Source organism: Poecilia mexicana, unplaced genomic scaffold (assembly GCF_051168715.1).
Source record: "Poecilia mexicana isolate PSO_F unplaced genomic scaffold, ASM5116871v1 scaffold_2, whole genome shotgun sequence".
In the NCBI taxonomy this organism is placed as follows: domain Eukaryota; kingdom Metazoa; phylum Chordata; class Actinopteri; order Cyprinodontiformes; family Poeciliidae; genus Poecilia; species Poecilia mexicana.
This window is the reverse complement of record NW_028263371.1, coordinates 34,013,114-34,030,483: the sequence shown is the minus strand read 5'-3', so window position 1 is coordinate 34,030,483 and position 17,370 is coordinate 34,013,114. Positions and strand designations below refer to the sequence as shown.

General features: G+C 52.0%; 1 protein-coding gene across 1 annotated transcript; it reads left to right on the top strand.

Moving 5' to 3' along the window:
* The first annotated feature begins 7,499 nt into the window (after nucleotides 1–7,499).
* On the top strand, nucleotides 7,500–16,843 carry LOC148160790 (uncharacterized). Its single transcript, XM_088008215.1, has 7 exons — nucleotides 7,500–7,670; nucleotides 13,794–13,910; nucleotides 14,026–14,093; nucleotides 14,350–14,535; nucleotides 14,643–14,866; nucleotides 14,994–15,212; nucleotides 15,482–16,843. Exons 1-7 carry the CDS (start codon nucleotides 7,500–7,502, stop codon nucleotides 15,886–15,888), a joined length of 1,392 nt encoding a protein of 463 aa, XP_087864341.1. The 3' UTR covers nucleotides 15,889–16,843.
* Nucleotides 16,844–17,370: the final 527 nt, after the last annotated feature.

Here is a 17,370-nt window from a genome sequence, read left to right as displayed (position 1 = left end):
GGAGAAGGCCGTTCAAAGGGGAGAAGATAATTATCATTTTAAAAAAGGAGTAAAATTACCCATCAGTTAAATGTCAGGTGAAAGTCTTTGTGCAGTTCATTTATTCCTCCTCCGGATGGCGCCGGTCGAGCATCGGGTGACATTTGGTGGCACGGGGTTAGGGTTAGGGATAGGGGTAGACCCAGGGCTCCCATGTGTCCGGAGGTTATAATTGAAAATGCCACGCCATGCCGAAAAATGCTGCCTAGGGGCTATGAGGTCCATGTTGGCCACGGTGCAGCATTTGAATGGGGAATTGGGGATCAGTTTTAGCCATTTGGGCGGACGCGCAGTGTCCTCGCAGACACACTTGGGGGAGCTCTTGTATTGGTTTTGGAAGGGTCCGGGTGTTGTACTGTGGAGAGGGTTTCTCTGAGTTCGGGGGTGATGCCGTTTGGGCTCATTCCTGACACGCGGAGTCAGGCGAATGGGGAAAGCGTTTCCAAATGCGGGATGGAGGTCTGGGGGGGTCGGAAGCGATGCGGGGGGGTGACCTTTGCCCTGAGGAAGCACTTTAGCCACATGGGGGCATTTGGTTATTTGAAGAAATACGTGTTTGGGGTCGATCCGTGACCCCGTGGGTGGGTGGTTGCAGCCATAAGTCGACATGGGTCGGTGCTGCCCTATGTCTGACGGGGGCAGGGTACAACAGCGCTTTCAGTCCGGCTCTCATTTTCACAGGAATTGTGTACGAGTTCCTCTAGCTGAAGTTTTGTTTTTAACTCTGCCTTGACTTGTTTCCGTCGGCCCTTTGACCGGGCGACGGGATGGAGGTGTGGGTGACATTTGGTTATTTGAAGAAGCACGGGTTGGGGGGTCGATCCGTGACCTCGTGGGTTGACGGTTGCAGCCATAAGTCGACATGGGTCGGTGCTGCCCTATGTCTGGGAGTGTGTCGGGCCCTGAAAAAATCTTTTGGAGCTCGGGTCCGGGGCGGGTGGCCTTTGGGCCGGTGGGGGAGGGTCCCGGGAATAAAAGGGGAGCGCTTTTGCCATCCGGAAGACTTTGGTTAAGGAGCTATAGGGCCGCCACGAGGGAGCCGAAGGTGGTGCTGCCGGATGTCGCGGGCCTGCAGGCCCGAAAGGTCAAGCTCCAGAGGTCACGGGCGGCTAGGAGGGGCCCAGGCGGGCGTCCCGCCGCCCGGCCGCCCTCCGGGCGGTCGGGCGACGGTTCCCCTTTGGTGGGGACCCAGCGGGAGGCGTTACTCTGAAGACAGACCGCGGCGAGAACTACAGGGAACCCCAAGGGATGGTAGGGTCGGGTTCAGGGTCCCCGGAGGTCCCAGAGACGCGGGGTTCGGAGCGTAGGTCGGGCGGGTTCCCGGTTACAAAAGCCCGGGGTCCGTCGGCGCCTGGAGCGGCCCGGTTCTGTAGAACCGGTTTGCCATAAGTCGACATGGGTCGGTGCTGCCCTATGTCTGCAAGTGTTTTGGGCCCTGAAAAAATCTCTTGGAGCTCAGGTCCGGGGCGGGTGGCGTATGGGCCGGTGGGGGAGTGTCCCGGGAATAAAAGGGGAGCGCTTTTGCCATCCGGAAGCCTTTGGTTGAGGAGCTATAGGGCCGCCACAAGGGAGCCGAAGGTGGTGCTGCCGGATGTCGTGGGCCTGCAGGCCCGAAAGGTCAAGCTCCAGAGGTCACGGGCGGCTAGGAGGGGCCCAGGCGGGCGTCCCGCCGCCCGGCCGCCCTCCGGGCGGTCGGGCGACGGTTCCCCCGAGGTAGGGACCCAGCGGGAGGCGTTACTCTGAAGACAGACCGCGGCGAGAACTACAGGGAACCCCAAGGGACGGTAGGGTCGGGTTCGGGGTCCCCGGAGGTCCCAGAGACGCGGGGTTCGGAGCGTAGGTCGGGCGGGTTCCCGGTTACGAAAGCCCGGGGTCCGTCGGCGCCTGGAGCGGCCCGGTTCTGTAGAACCGGTTCGCCATAAGTCGACATGGGTCGGTGCTGCCCTATGTCTGGGAGTGTGTCGGGCCCTGAAAAAATCTCTTGGAGCTCAGGTCCGGGGCGGGTTGCGTTCGGGCCGGTGGGGGAGGGTCCCGGGAATAAAAGGGGATCGCTGTTGCCATCAGGAACCCTTCGGTCGAGGAGCTGTAGGCCTGCCACGAGGGACCCTACGGTGGTGCTGCCGGATGTCTGCGAGTCATACGGAAGCACGAGGTCATGCTGCCAAATGGCCTCGACCTGTCGAGCCGCGGTGCGGTCTGCCTTGGGTGTGAGGGCCTTTTGACCTACGGAATCATAGGGTGATGATCCCAAATGGCTGCCTTACCAGAGGCACGAGCCATAAGGAGACGTCCAGGGGTTCCACCGAATGTCTGAGCCTCTGCCCGGGTCCGGGTTCACCGAGCTGGGGGCGGGTTCCAGCCATTTGCTGGAAGGGTTCAGCCATTCGGTGGAACGGGACTTGTGCCCTCTCTACAAAGTGCCCAGCCATAAGGAGACGTCCAGGTGTTCCACCGAATGTCTGAGCCCCTGCCCGGGTTCCGGTGCCCCGATCCCGGGTAAAGAAGCTCCATAACTCCCCCCCCGGCGTTCCAGGACGGGGGCCGGCCCGGCGGAGGTGCGGGGACCGTCCCCCGGTTCCGGAGAACCGTGCAGGGGTATTTTTGACAACTTGTAGCGGGGCTGAGAGTGTCCGAATCCCGGGGAGGGTCCAGCCATTTGCTGGAAGGGTTCAGCCATTTGGTGGAACGGGTCTTGTGCCATTTTAAAGTCCCTGGCCATAAGGAGATGCCCATTGTTCCCACCGAATGTCTGAGCCCTGCCATAAGTCGACATGGGTTGGTGCTGCCCTATGTCTGGGAGTGTTTTGGGCCCCTCCAAACTCTTTTGGAGCTCAGGTCGGGGGCGGGTGGCCTTTGGGCCGGTGGGGGAGGGTCCCGGGAATAAAAGGGGAGCGCTTTTGCCATCCGGAAGCCTTCGGTCGAGGAGCTGTAGGCCTGCCACGAGGGACCCTACGGTGGTGCTGCCGGATGTCTGCGAGTCATACGGAAGCACGAGGTCATGCTGCCAAATGGCCTCGACCTGTCGAGCCGCGGTGCGGTCTGCCTTGGGTGTGAGGGCCTTTTGACCTACGGAATCATAGGGTGATGATCCCAAATGGCTGCCTTACCAGAGGCACGAGCCATAAGGAGACGTCCAGGGGTTCCACCGAATGTCTGAGCCCCTGCCCGGGTTCCGGTGCCCCGATCCCGGGTAAAGAAGCTCCATAATTCCCCCCCCCGGTCCTCCAGGACGGGGGCCGGCCCGGCGGAGGTCCTGGGACCGTCCCCCGGTTCCGGAGAACCGTGCAGGGGTATTTTTGACAACTTGTAGCGGGGCTGAGAGTGTCCGAATCCCGGGTAGGGTCCAGCCATTTGCTGGAAGGGTTCAGCCATTCGGTGGAACGGGACTTGTGCCATTTTAAAGTCCCTGGCCATAAGGAGATGCCCAGGGTTCCCACCGAATGTCTGAGCCCTGCCATAAGTCGACATGGGTTGGTGCTGCCCTATGTCTGGGAGTGTGTCGGGCCCCTCAAAACTGTTTTGGAGCTCAGGTCGGGGGCGGGTGGCGTTCGGGCCGGTGGGGGAGGGTCCCGGGAATAAAAGGGGAGCGCTTTTGCCATCCGGAAGCCTTCGGTCGAGGAGCTGTAGGCCTGCCACGAGGGACCCTACGGTGGTGCTGCCGGATGTCTGCGAGTCATACGGAAGCACGAGGTCATGCTGCCAAATGGCCTCGACCTGTCGAGCCGCGGTGCGGTCTGCCTTGGGTGTGAGGGCCTTTTGACCTACGGAATCATAGGGTGATGATCCCAAATGGCTGCCTTACCAGAGGCACGAGCCATAAGGAGACGTCCAGGGGTTCCACCGAATGTCTGAGCCCCTGCCCGGGTTCCGGTGCCCCGATCCCGGGTAAAGAAGCTCCATAATTCCCCCCCCCGGTCCTCCAGGACGGGGGCCGGCCCGGCGGAGGTCCTGGGACCGTCCCCCGGTTCCGGAGAACCGTGCAGGGGTATTTTTGACAACTTGTAGCGGGGCTGAGAGTGTCCGAATCCCGGGTAGGGTCCAGCCATTTGCTGGAAGGGTTCAGCCATTCGGTGGAACGGGACTTGTGCCATTTTAAAGTCCCTGGCCATAAGGAGATGCCCAGGGTTCCCACCGAATGTCTGAGCCCTGCCATAAGTCGACATGGGTTGGTGCTGCCCTATGTCTGGGAGTGTGTCGGGCCCCTCAAAACTGTTTTGGAGCTCAGGTCGGGGGCGGGTGGCGTTCGGGCCGGTGGGGGAGGGTCCCGGGAATAAAAGGGGAGCGCTTTTGCCATCCGGAAGCCTTCGGTCGAGGAGCTATAGGCCCGCCACGAGGGATCAGAAGGGGGTGCTGCTGGATGTCTGCGAGTCATACGGAAGCACGAGGTCATGCTGCCAAATGGCCTCGACCTGTCGAGCCGCGGTGCGGTCTGCCTTGGGTGTGAGGGCCTTTTGACATTCGGAATCATAGGGTGATGATCCCAAATGGCTGCCTTACCAGAGGCACGAGCCATAAGGAGACGTCCAGGGGTTCCACCGAATGTCTGAGCCCCTGCCCGGGTTCCGGTGCCCCGATCCCGGGTAAAGAAGCTCCATAATTCCCCCCCCGGTCCTCCAGGACAGGGGCCGGCCCGGCGGAGGTCCTGGGACCGGCCCCCGGTTCCGGAGAACCGTGCAGGGGTATTTTTGACAACTTGTAGCGGGGCTGAGAGTGTCCGAATCCCGGGGAGGGTCCAGCCATTTGCTGGAAGGGTCCAGCCATTCGGTGGAACGGGACTTGTGCCATTTTAAAGTGCCCGGCCATAAGGAGACGCCCATGGTTCCCACCGAATGTCTGAGCCCCTGCCGGGGTCCGGGGAGGGCTTCCGGCCATTTGCTGGAACGGTCCAGCCGTTCGGTGGAACGGGGACTTGACCTAGGGTTATCAGGGGTGGGGTTAGGGTTGAGCTCCCTGGAGGTCCCAGAGCCACGGGGTTTTTTGACCAGGGTAAGGCGGGGTCCCGGTAACGGAACCCCGGGTACGGAACCTCCTTGAGCGGTCCCGGTTCCGTAGAACCGGACCTGGACATACGGAATCATAGGGTGATGATCCCAAATGTCTGCCTTAGGCAAGGGACATAATGAGACGTCCAGGGGTCCCACCGAATGTCTGAGCCCCTGCCGGGGTCCGGGGAGGGCTTCCGGCCATTTGCTGGAACGGTCCAGCCGTTTGGTGGAACGGGGACTTGACCTAGGGTTATCAGGGGTGGGGTTAGGGTTGAGCTCCCTGGAGGTCCCAGAGCCACGGGGTTTTTTGGCCAGGGTAAGGCGGGGTCCCGGTAACGGAACCCCGGGTACGGAACCTCCTTGAGCGGTCCCGGTTCCGTAGAACCGGATCTGGACATACGGAATCATAGGGTGATGATCCCAAATGGCTACCTTACCAGAGGCACGAGCCATCCATGAGGAGACGTCCCGGGGTTCCACCGAATGTCTGAGCCCCTTTTTCGGGGCTAGGGTTTATCGGGCGCCCGCCCGAACCTCCACGGGTGCTCTGGGCTCGGTTAGTCTTGCGGTCGCATCACCCGAAGCAGAGCATGATTTTTCTCTCGACCCCAACAGGAGGGAAGAGGTGCCAAAGGCGCCCTTCGCTTCTCGCAGGCACTCGTTGCATCCTGTAATTTAGCGGTTCGGGAAAAGGGTGGACTCGGTGGATCCTGTACTTTAGCGGCTCAAGACAAGGGAGGGGGAGAAGGAGAAGCAGAGCGAGCTACGGAGACGGACGTTCTCACATACTCCCTCCCTTTCGCAGCCCCAATCCATTGTAAGCGTGGCACCTTCAACCACAAGACTCCTCGATCCATGCGGGTGACCTTTTGCTCATAGCGCTTATGACGTCGTAGCAAGTAATTTAGACACATAGTAGCACCACGTGGTGCTGCCTTATTTCGGCCATTGAGCAGCACCACGTGGTGCCTCTTTCTGTCAGGAACGGAAAAAGAAGAGGACAGGAGCAGTTACGCTCTTCGCTGTACCACAATCATTGAAATGGAGCTCAAAATCAACCCCTAAACTATCGGAGCCACGTGATTGGCAACATTTTGAGCTAAATCTCCCTCCCCCGAAAAAACAAAAACAAAAGCCTCGGTAGCCAAGACCGTTATCGAACCCGGGTCTCCCAGCTGGGGGCCGGTGTTCCTGTACACCTGGCTATCAAGGCAGGTTTGTCTACCACGTTCATAGGACTTGTAACCTCATCTAAAGATAAAAAAAAAACTAAAACAAAATAAAAAAACAAGAGGCTTTCTGCAGCCAGCGGGAAGCGAACCCTGGTCTCTGGGGCGGAGACCGGGCGGCTAAACCGCTAAACTACAGGAGCCATGTGGGTTTCCTTGGCTCATAGCGCTTATGACCTCATAGCAAGTGATGTAGACATAGGGGATCATCAGCGTCCGGACGTGCGGAATCACGGGGTGGTGCTCCCAAATGGCTGCTGCCTTACCAGATGCACGAGACATAAGGAGGCCCCATTGAAAAGGATGTCCGGATGTCGAGGCTTCCCTATGTCCGAAGCGCCTCCTTATGTCTGCGGTCGGCCAAAAAGATAGAAAAGGCCTGAGCAGCTTGTGGGAATCGTACCCCGGTCGCTGGGGGGGCGCCGCAGCAGATCCACCACAAGACTACTCGAGCCATGTGGGTTTCCTTGGCTCATAGCGCTTATGACCTCATAGCAAGTGATGTAGACATAGGGGATCATCAGCGTCCGGACATGCGGAAGCAGGAGGTGGTGCTGCCAAATTCCTGCCTTACCAGAGGCACGAGACATAAGGAGACGCCCAGGGGCTCCGCCGAATGTCTGGGCCTCTGCCCCGTCCCCGGTAGGGGTTCAGCCATCCGCTGGAAGGGTTCAGCCATTTGGTGGAACGGGACTTGTGCCATTTTAAAGTGCCCAGCCATAAGGAGACGTCCAGGTGTTCCACCGAATGTCTGAGCCCCCGCCCGGGTTCCGTTGCCCCGATCCCGGGTAAAGTAGCTCCATATCTCCCCCCTGGTCCTCCAGGACCAGTTCCGGCCCAGCGGAGGTCCTGGGACCGTACCCCGGTTCCGGAGAACCGTGCAGGGGTATTTTTAACAACTTGTAGCGGGGCTGAGAGTGTCCGAATCCCGGGGAGGGTCCAGCCATTTGCTGGAAGGGTCCAGCCATTCGGTGGAACGGGTCTTGTGCCATTTTAAAGTCCCCATACGAAAAGTCTTTTTGTAGACTAATAGAAATAGGGTGGATGGTTGCCATTGGGGATCATGAGTGAGCGATCCTTTATGTCAGCCAAAAAGACAAAAGAGGGTTCCCGGTGCAAGCGGGCCGCGAACCCGGGCGTCCCGGGTGGGAGCGCGGCTATTGGACCACTTTGCGAACCGAGATAAAGACAGGCTGGGCAAAGGAGGGGTTATGAGTGCGGGGGGAGCCGACAGACACTCGAAGGCATGAGGTGCTGCTGCCAGATGGCGTCGGGGGTGACACCGGGCTGCGTCCCCGCGCGTTTGGGCAGCATTCGCCACCGGGAGGCGTCCCTGCCGTTCGGGGACGTTAGCCACCGTGCAGCAGGGAGCCATGCACCCAACCGTCCTGCGCCACCTGGTGTCTGTTGCCCGCAAGTGCCGTTTGAGCCGCCATACGGCAGCATTCGGAAAATTTTCAAAGTGTTGTCGAGCGACTTTGCGATTTTTGAGCGGCCGTCACGCGGCCGCCGAGCGCTCTAAAAATCGGGTCTCTTTGGAACGGAACACTCGAGGTCGGGCTCGTTCGAGCGCCCCGGGTCCCGCGGTCCCACGAGGTCCGGTTCGGCCGGTAGGATTTTTCAAAGTGGGCCCAAAATGCTGCCGAATGTCTAGAAATTTTTGTTAGGGGACTAAATAGGGTTAGGGTTAGGGTTAGGGTTAGGGTTAGGATAGAGGGCTACAGCCAAGTCAGATCAGTCAAAATGAGAATAACTCGTGAAGCGAACGTGCTACGGATGCCGAAGCCAGGTCTGCGGTGGGGTTCGCACGGGTTCCGGACGCGTGTGCCGCGACGGCTTCTTCGCCCGACTCAGGGTTTAGCCTGCGTGGGCCGACGGAGGATCAGTCGGAAACGGGTTAGGCGTTAGGGATCCGTGGGGTTAGGCGTTAGGGATCCGTGGCGTTAGGGCTGTGCCAAATCAGGGAATAGGGAAAAAAAAATCGAGCCTCCCCCCTAGCTTTGACTGAAATCCTGAGAGGTTAGGTTGAGGGAAAATATTGGACGGTAAGGCTTCCAAAAAAAAACAGTGAAACGGTCCATAATAAAAATAAATTAGGTTTGTTTTAGGTTTAGGCACGGAGAGCAAGATTTAAGTTAAAGAAACGGGGAGAAGGCCGTTCAAAGGGGAGAAGATAATTATCATTTTAAAAAAGGAGTAAAATTACCCATCAGTTAAATGTCAGGTGAAAGTCTTTGTGCAGTTCATTTATTCCTCCTCCGGATGGCGCCGGTCGAGCATCGGGTGACATTTGGTGGCACGGGATCATTTCTGGTGAGGGGAAAGGTGAGAAGTGGTTATGCGCACTTCAATTTTTCCGCCACTAGATGGAGTCGGTCGCTGCATTTCAGGCCAAATCAGGGAATAGGAGAAAGCAGGAGCCTCTTCCCTAGCTGGAGCCTCTTCCCTAACCGCTCAGAGCAGGATATAGGAAGAAAACCCAGTTGCTCATTTGAGCACTCGAAATAGCTCCGAAACGGTGAGCCTCAGGCGGGCGAAACTCGGCACAGAGAGTCTGCGGGTGGGGTGCCAGATGCCCGGGAATTCTGACCGGCGTGGCACGTTCCCCCGCCGTCGCTCCCATAGACTCCCATTGATCTGAAAAAGCGCACCGCTCAAAATGAATGGGGAAAGGCAAGGAGCATCGAGGTTGTTGTTTAGGGGTCCCTAATCAGATTGGGGTTAGGTGGAGCGAGGTCAAAGGTCACGAAGCAAACTGTACTTTAAGGGCCTTTTCTAACAAGTTTAGCTGTGACTGAAATCCTGAGAGGTTAGGTTGAGGGAGAATACTGGAAGGTAAGGCTTCCCAAAAAAACTGGAAAACGGTCCATAATAAAAATAAATTAGGTTTGTTTTAGGTTTAGGCACGGAGAGCAAGATTTAAGTTAAAGAAACGGGGAGAAGGCCGTTTAAAGGGGAGAAGATAATTATCGTTTTAAAAAAGGAGTAAAATTACCCATCAATTCAATGTCAGGTGAAAGTCTTTGTGCAGTTCATTTATTCCTCCTCCGGATGGCGCCGGTGGAGGATCGGGTGACATTTGGTTGTGCTGGATCAGTTCTGGTGAGGTGAGAAGTGGTTATGCGCACTTCAATTTTCCGTCCACTAGATGGAGTCGGTAACTGCCATCACATGTGCCAAATCAGGGAATAGGAAAGCTTCAGCGTCTTTCCTAACTCACAAGACACTAGGATAGAGGGCTACAGCCAAGTCAGATCAGTCAAAATGAGAATAACTCGTGAAGCGAACGTGCTACGGATGCCGAAGCCAGGTCTGCGGTGGGGTTCGCACGGGTTCCGGACGCGTGTGCCGCGACGGCTTCTTCGCCCGACTCAGGGTTTAGCCTGCGTGGGCCGACGGAGGATCAGTCGGAAACGGGTTAGGCGTTAGGGATCCGTGGGGTTAGGCGTTAGGGATCCGTGGCGTTAGGGCTGTGCCAAATCAGGGAATAGGGGAAAAAAAATCGAGCCTCCCCCCTAACTCCTCAGAGCAGGGATTTAGGATGAAAACCCAGTCGCTGATCGGAGCACTCGAAACAGCTCCGACAGGGCCGGCGAGAGGTCAAAGGTCACGGAGCGCACTGCGCTCCTAAGACTGAATGAAGTAAAATGAAACGGTAATTATAGTTCGTTTTCAAACTAAAAGGAGCTCAATTTCATTTCATATGACTTGAAATGGGATTAATTTTAAGCAATTTCTGAAAATTAAAGTCATTTAATTAATTAATTTCTGCAAGAAATGTGCAGTGGGTTTTTTCCGGCCACCAGAGGGAGTCTCTGAGTGCTCAGGGTGAGGTCTTGTTATGTGAATCATTTCTGTTGATGAGGCTCGGTGAGAAGTGGTTATGCACACTTGTTTCTTTTGTTTTCTTCCCCCCCCCCGCCAGCAGGTGAAACAAAAAAACAAAAAAAACACACCCGGTTGTGGCTTAGGGGTCCCTAATCAGATTGGGGTTAGGTGGAGCGAGGTCAAAGGTCACGAAGCACACTGTACTTTAATGGCCTTTTCTAACAAGTTTAGCTTTGACTGAAATCCTGAGAGGTTAGGTTGAGGGAATATTGGAATGTAAGGCTTCCAAAAAAACAGTGAAATGGTCCATAATAAAAATAAATTAGGTTTATTTTAGGTTTAGGCACGGAGAGCAGGGGAGAAGATAATTATCATTTTAAAAAAGGAGTAAAATTACCGATCAGTTAAATGTCAGGTGAAAGTCTTTGTGCAGTTCATTTATTCCTCCTCCGGATGGCGCCGGTCGAGCATCGGGTGACATTTGGTGGCACGGGATCATTTCTGGTGAGGTGAGAAGCGGTTATGCGCACTTCAATTTTTCCGCCACTAGATGGAGTCGGTCGCTGCATTTCAGGCCAAATCAGGGAATAGGAAAGCTTCAGCGTCTTTCCTAACTCACAAGACACTAGGATAGAGGACTACAGCCAAGTCAGATCAGTCAAAATGAGAATAACTCGTGAAGCGAACGTGCTACGGATGCCGAAGCCAGGTCTGCGGTGGGGTTCGCACGGGTTCCGGACGCGTGTGCCGCGACGGCTTCTTCGCCCGACTCAGGGTTTAGCCTGCGTGGGCCGACGGAGGATCAGTCGGAGTGGGGTTAGGCGTTAGGGATCCGTGGGGTTAGGCGTTAGGGATCCGTGGCGTTAGGGCTGTGCCAAATCAGGGAATAGGGAAAAAAAAATCGAGCCTCCCCCCTAACTCCTCAGAGCAGGGATTTAGGATGAAAACCCAGTCGCCGATCGGAGCACTCGAAACAGCTCCGACAGGGCCGGCGAGAGGTCAAAGGTCACGGAGCGCACTGCGCTCCTAAGACTGAATGAAGTAAAATGAAACGGTAATTATAGTTCGTTTTCAAACTAAAAGGAGCTCAATTTCATTTCATATGACTTGAAATGGGATTAATTTTAAGCAATTTCTGAAAATTAAAGTCATTTAATTAATTAATTTCTGCAAGAAATGTGCAGTGGGTTTTTTCCGGCCACCAGAGGGAGTCTCTGAGTGCTCAGGGTGAGGTCTTGTTATGTGAATCATTTCTGTTGATGAGGCTCGGTGAGAAGTGGTTATGCACACTTGTTTCTTTTGTTTTCTCCCCCCCCCCCGCCAGCAGGTGAAACAAAAAAACAAAAAAAACACACCCGGTTGTGGCTTAGGGGTCCCTAATCAGAGGGTGAGAGAGGGTTAGGTCGAGCGAGGTCAAAGGTCACGAAGCAAAAACTGTACTTTAATGGCCTTTAGGGGAAACAAAATTTAAATTCTGTCAGAATTTATAATGCACAGTCCATCACTGTTCCTGTTCTCTGAGTCCGGACTCAAACTGCCATGGAGTTTTATTTGTTGTACTAAAACTTGTTGTTATTGTTTTTCTTCATAATTATGAAAGTGTAAGGGGTTATTAGGTTTTAATTTTATAGACTAGGGTTGGTTAGGATGAGGCAAGGGGAATCCAATGGTTAGGGTTAGAATTTAATAATTGGAAAGGTTAAAAAGTCTGAAATGATAAGTACTTGGGGATAGCATGTAGTTAGAACTGGGTCAGCTTGACCTCTGAATTAGAAAGAGCCTCCAAAGTACTAAAAAATGTCAACCAAATTTTTCATTAAGACCTCTCGGCGTGCTGAAGGCTGAGCAGCAGCATATTTCTATGTAAAGCTTCCACCCTGTTAATACATATTGTGGAAAATGTTTATTCGGTAGAGTTTAAAAAAACATAATATTAGATTTAGTCATTAAAGGTTTGTTATTCTGTTGGAGGTTAACTATCTTAAGTTGACCACATCAAGAGCTACAGGTAGATTAGTTAGAAAAGTTCCACCCTGTCAGGTTCTTGATCCAAACAAGGTAGAAATTAATTAGGGTGAAAAGAAATAATTTTAAGAAATGTTCAGACGGTGGAATAAAGTTGCAGACTAGCCTGAGGTATTATCACATGTTCTGGCCATTTTTGTCTGTTTTCAAGGCACTAGTGTGATGTTCCATTCCACACCTGTTTTTATTAAATATTGTTACAGAAACAAACAGAAGCACTCTGCATTTTTCTGTGCCATTTTGGAAGTCGAAGACCAATAAATGCAAATATTGGTCTAAGTTTTTAAAATGACCAATATTTTCAATGCCGTCAGTAATAATGAGTAGGAAAATCTGTTTTTTCTTTATAATACAGTCATAAATGATTCGCAACTTCATGATGCGTTACAATTTCAAGAATCAAACATATTACATAGTAAAAGGGACTCACTCTTTTCAAGAAAAAGTCATTATTTTTCCAAATTTAAATGTTTAACTATTTTGTTGTCTTTTCATAACAGGGTGGAACACATTCAGAGACAATGGTGAACAAAAACACCTGTAATTATTGATTTATCCAATCCTCAGCTTTTCCATTATGAATCTGTTATTCTTAAACATGTCTGTTTTGTAACAAAACATTTAAAACTTAAAACATTAATACTTTTTTTTTCAACAGTACAAAGTCCTAAATGTTTCCACAAAAAAGAAACACCCAAATGTTATTTTTGTAAAACAAAGAACAGAAAAATCTTTCCTAAAGTTTTGTTTAGATTCAGGGACAAAGACAGTTGCAAGGCACCAAATTAAATGAATGTGTGATTCTTTTTTTTTTTTTTTTTTTTGCAGCAGAATTCCATGTATCCATGTTTGGCTTACAATTATTTTTTGTAAAATGGGCCAAATATTTACAACAAAGTGTTTTAACGATCCATTTAGATCATGTTTGCCATTACTCAAATATAAATGAAATGCCTTTTAAATCTCATTTTGTTCTTTACACACCTTTTTAGTGACTGACATGCTCAATTTCATTGTGTCCCCAGTGCAGTGCAATAGAGGTCAAAGGTCAAGATGCAATCTGTACTTCTAAGACTGAATGAAGTAAAATTAGACAGCAACTAAAGAGTAATTTTTGTTCATTTCAAATTACATTATATATGACTTGAAATGTCAGTAATTTTAAGTCATTTCTGAAAATTAAAGTCATTTAATTAATTAATTTCTGCAAGAAATGTGCAGTGGATTTTTCCGGCCACCAGAGGGAGTCTCTGAGTCGTCAGGGTGAGGTCTTGTTATGTGAGTCATTTCTGTTGATGAGGCTCGGTGAGAAGTGGTTATGCACACTTGTTTCATTTGTTTTCTTCCCCCCCCCCCCCCCCCGCCAGCAGGTGAAACAAAAAAACAAAAAAAACACACCCGGTTGTGGCTTAGGGGTCCCTAATCAGAGGGTGAGAGAGGGTTAGGTCGAGCGAGGTCAAAGGTCACGAAGCAAACTGTACTTTAATGGCCTTTTCTAACAAGTTTAGCTTTGACTGAAATCCTGAGAGGTTAGGTTGAGGGAGAATATTGGAAGGTAATGCTTCCATCGACCGTGGAGAACCTAACGGTTAGCAAAAAGCCTTCCTCCGAGTCTGGAAGAATTGCTATTGAAGTTTTGTGAACGTGCTTGTTTTTGCTCATCACATGCCCTGTTTTTGTTTTCAAGGCCAAAGAGTGGTTAGAAAGGCGCCCCAGCCATGACGGCCACACCATCGTTCTTCACACGCCGTCTGGCGAGGGGACGCCTGCCACGTCATTTTCCCTTACGGAGGACGACGCTGTTGTAAGATTTATTCTTGTTTCTTTTTCTTTTATTTTTCTGTGCCGCGGTTCAAAGAATGACCCCTGACCGTGTTATTCGACCGATTTCAACCGCCTATGCTTCCCTTTGTCCGCAGTTGCTGCAGCTGTATTTCCAAAAGATCAGGCCGGGCGCTCTAATCAGCAGGGACCTGCCGGACGACCGGTTTTTCATTTGAAGGACTGGCTCCGGCATCAGGAGCGCCTCGGTGGACATGCTGCGATTGCACCAGCAGTGAGTATTTGCCTTGGAATCACTCTGCAAAACCACGGCGCAAAGCTGTGGCTTCGCGGCCAACCACCTGAACGTTGCTATGCGTAAGCAGGGCTTTCTCCCCTAACAGTTTCATTTCAGTCCCTTGTTCAGAAAGGGGAGAAAAACAGAACAAAATGTCTGGAAGACGTAACGCTCCGTCTTCCAGTTACCGTCTGCCTCCGGTCTCCGCCGAGGATGTACGCCACATTGCAGCCAGGGATGTGGCGCATCTTCCCGAGGATGCCGCGTGCCTCCTCCGCGGCTATCTGGGGTTGCCCGACGGCCCTGATGTTCTGCCCCTGAGCGCAGACCAGTTGTCGCTGGTTTGCGGCTACCTTGTAGCTCTCCGCGGGTGAGTGCATTTGTCCCCAGAGTGCACATTGCCCTCTCTCTCTCTATCTCTCTCTCTGTCTCTCTCTGTCTCTGTCTCTTTCTCTCCGAGTGGCGACATGTTTTTTAAACGGTGTCAATCTCTTCCAGTTCCACAGACGACGCCAGGAGGCCGGACGGTGACCCCGGCGAGGCAACGGACCTGGGGGCGTTTTACGCGGCCTTCCCCGTCACCCTCGACGGAGACCCGCCGTCCAAGAAACGGCGCGTGCACGCTGGCTTTCCATCCTCCAGAAAACTTTTTGACAAGTGGCGGTCGGCTCAGCTGAAGCTGAGGAGGCGTCACCTCATGAGTGAGTTGTTTTCAGTCTTTTTGTTTGTTTGTTTGTTTCCCCCCCCCCCGCCCCTCCTCCTTTGTCGCCCAGAATGATGCAGGGTGCATTTTGCTCTGGTCAAGCCATATTTATTTCTGTGCCCTAGCCAAATGGAGGAAGGAAAAGCCCACATTGGACCAGGTCCAGAGATGTCTGTCACGGTCCAAGTGGAACAAGAACTGTGTTCCGGCAGGGGATGTGGTCAGGCTCTGGGCACCTCCCCTTCCAACTGGCCAGGAGGAGACGGACGTCGCCCGGTACGTCAGTGAGCAGAGCTGGGCCGGCCTGGTAGTCGCACAGAGCCAGAGACCCGGAGCTGGAAGAGGTGAGTTGATTTTGCAACACATTTTTAAATGTGCTCGTTAAGCACCATTAACAAAATCTGCTTAAAAAAAAGCACATTTTTAAAAAGCAATTTAAAAAAAAAGTTTTGTCTTTTTTTTTAAACACCTTTTTTAAAAAGCTCTTTTAAAATGGCTTTGGCGAGGGTCGTTTATATCACCGTGTTATCGTTGTAGCAGCCACCGTGTGTACTGTTGAGAGGAGGGGAGAGAGGAAAGATTAATTTTAACACCTTTCAATTTACTTTGACAGGGGTCTTTGCGACCAGAGACTTCAGCAAGGGCTCTGTGCTGTGCGACTACCACGGGCGGCTCGTCAGCGCGAGACAGGGCCGTCGGATCCTCGCCAACCTCAAGGAGGCCGAGGGCTGCTACGTCTTCTTTTTCAAGTTGGCCGAGCAGAACCTCTGCGTTGACGCCCAGCCGGAACACTGCTGCTGCCATCCGGACATTCCCACGTTTGGCCGGTTGGTTAACCACTCGGCCAAGAGCAGCAACTCCAAGTGCGTGGTGGCAAACCTGCCAGGGCTGGGGCAGCCGACACTCCTCATCACAGCAACGAGAGACATTGCAGCCGGAGAGGAGGTCCTGATGGACTACGGGGTCAGGAGAAGGTCATTCGGAGGAGAAGGGATGGACCTTTTTTGGTTAGATGAGTGAGCTGGACTCCATGTTTTTTTTGTTTGTTTTATTTCCCTTGGAATTTTTTTCTTTGTAAATTGTTTATCATTTATGATTGAGTTTTTTCATGAAGATTTAAAGTTGTTATTTTTGTAAATATATGCTGTTGTTGTTGTAAATAGTTGTAAATAGTTATTGTTCTAAATAGTTCTCCTCTCCTCGGGCTGCCACCTTATCGTGGTGGAGGGGTTTCAGTGTCCCAATGATCCTAGGAGCTATGCTGTCTGGGGCTTCATGTCCCTGGTAGGGTCACCCAAGGCAGACAGGTCCTAGGTGAGGGACCGGACAAAGAGCAGCCCGGAGACCCCTTATGACCAACAACAACCTTGCATCTAGCGTTCCTTCGCCCGGACGCGGGTCCCCAGTCTGGAACCAGGCCTGGACGGTGGGGCACGATGCCGAGCGCCTGGTGGCCGGGCTCAGCCCAAAGAGGAGACGTGGGTCCCCCTTCCAACGGGCTCACCACCTGTCGGAGGGGACAAAGGTGTCGGGTTCAGTGTGTAACGGGCGGCAGCCGAGGGAGGGGACCCTGGCGGTCTGATCCTCGGCTGCAGAAGCTGGCTCTTGGGACGTGGGACGTCACCTCTCTGGAGAGGCGTTCCGGGTTTTCACCGCTTCTCTCCAGAAGTTCTTGATTTTCCACTATTGTACACAGTTTGCATGCAAAGTACGTATTCTCCTCCCACCACCAATCAAGTCCAGGTTATGATCTTCAAACGGGTACTGTGCAACCCTGCACGTTGCAAAATCCTACCCTAACCCTTGCTATGCAAATCTTCTGCAGCTGGCAGTTAGGCGTTGATCATAATCATAATCAGCTGCATGAAATTATTATAAAATGTATTATTGTGATAATGGTAAATATATAATTATACATTGATATGTCAATATTATATATTTGTGTCTATATAAATAAATTAATCATAGTTTTTCATTGGTCTTTTGGTCTCTCTTTTTATATATATATATATATATATATATATATATATATATATATATACTGCATTACTTTCAGTTTTTTTCTTTTTATATTTTTGCAAATGATTGCTTAGCTAGGTTCAATTATGTTGAATTAAGTATTTGACCCACAGAGAACATTTTTCATGAAACACCACCGATGAAAAACGTTCTTTTTTGTTATTGTCTGGCAGAAATGCGCACTTCATTTTTTCGTCCACTAGATGGCGCCACTTGAATAAGGAGTGGTTTTTGGTTAAGTGACTCACTTATGTTGACGGATCAGAGTGGAAATTTGTTACCAACATTTTTGTTTTCTTTTGTTTTTCCTACAGCAGGTCTCGCCAATCGAAGCTGTTAGTTACTTAATTAATTAATTCCGCTCAACGGAGTTAGGGACCCTAATAGTTAGGGTTTCCGTGATCTAATAATGGAAGTATGTAACCCTGCTGTTATGCTGGGTGTCAATTTGACCCGTTATATATATATATATATATATATATA

Coding starts and splice junctions, on each gene's coding strand:
- LOC148160790 (XM_088008215.1), top strand. CDS start 7,500: ATGAGGTGCTGCTGCCAGATGGCGTCGGGGGTGACACCGGGCTGCGTC. Junction 13,911..14,025: donor TTACGGAGGACGACGCTGTT/GTAAGATTTATT, acceptor CTTTGTCCGCAG/TTGCTGCAGCTGTATTTCCA. Junction 14,867..14,993: donor GAGGAGGCGTCACCTCATGA/GTGAGTTGTTTT, acceptor TCTGTGCCCTAG/CCAAATGGAGGAAGGAAAAG.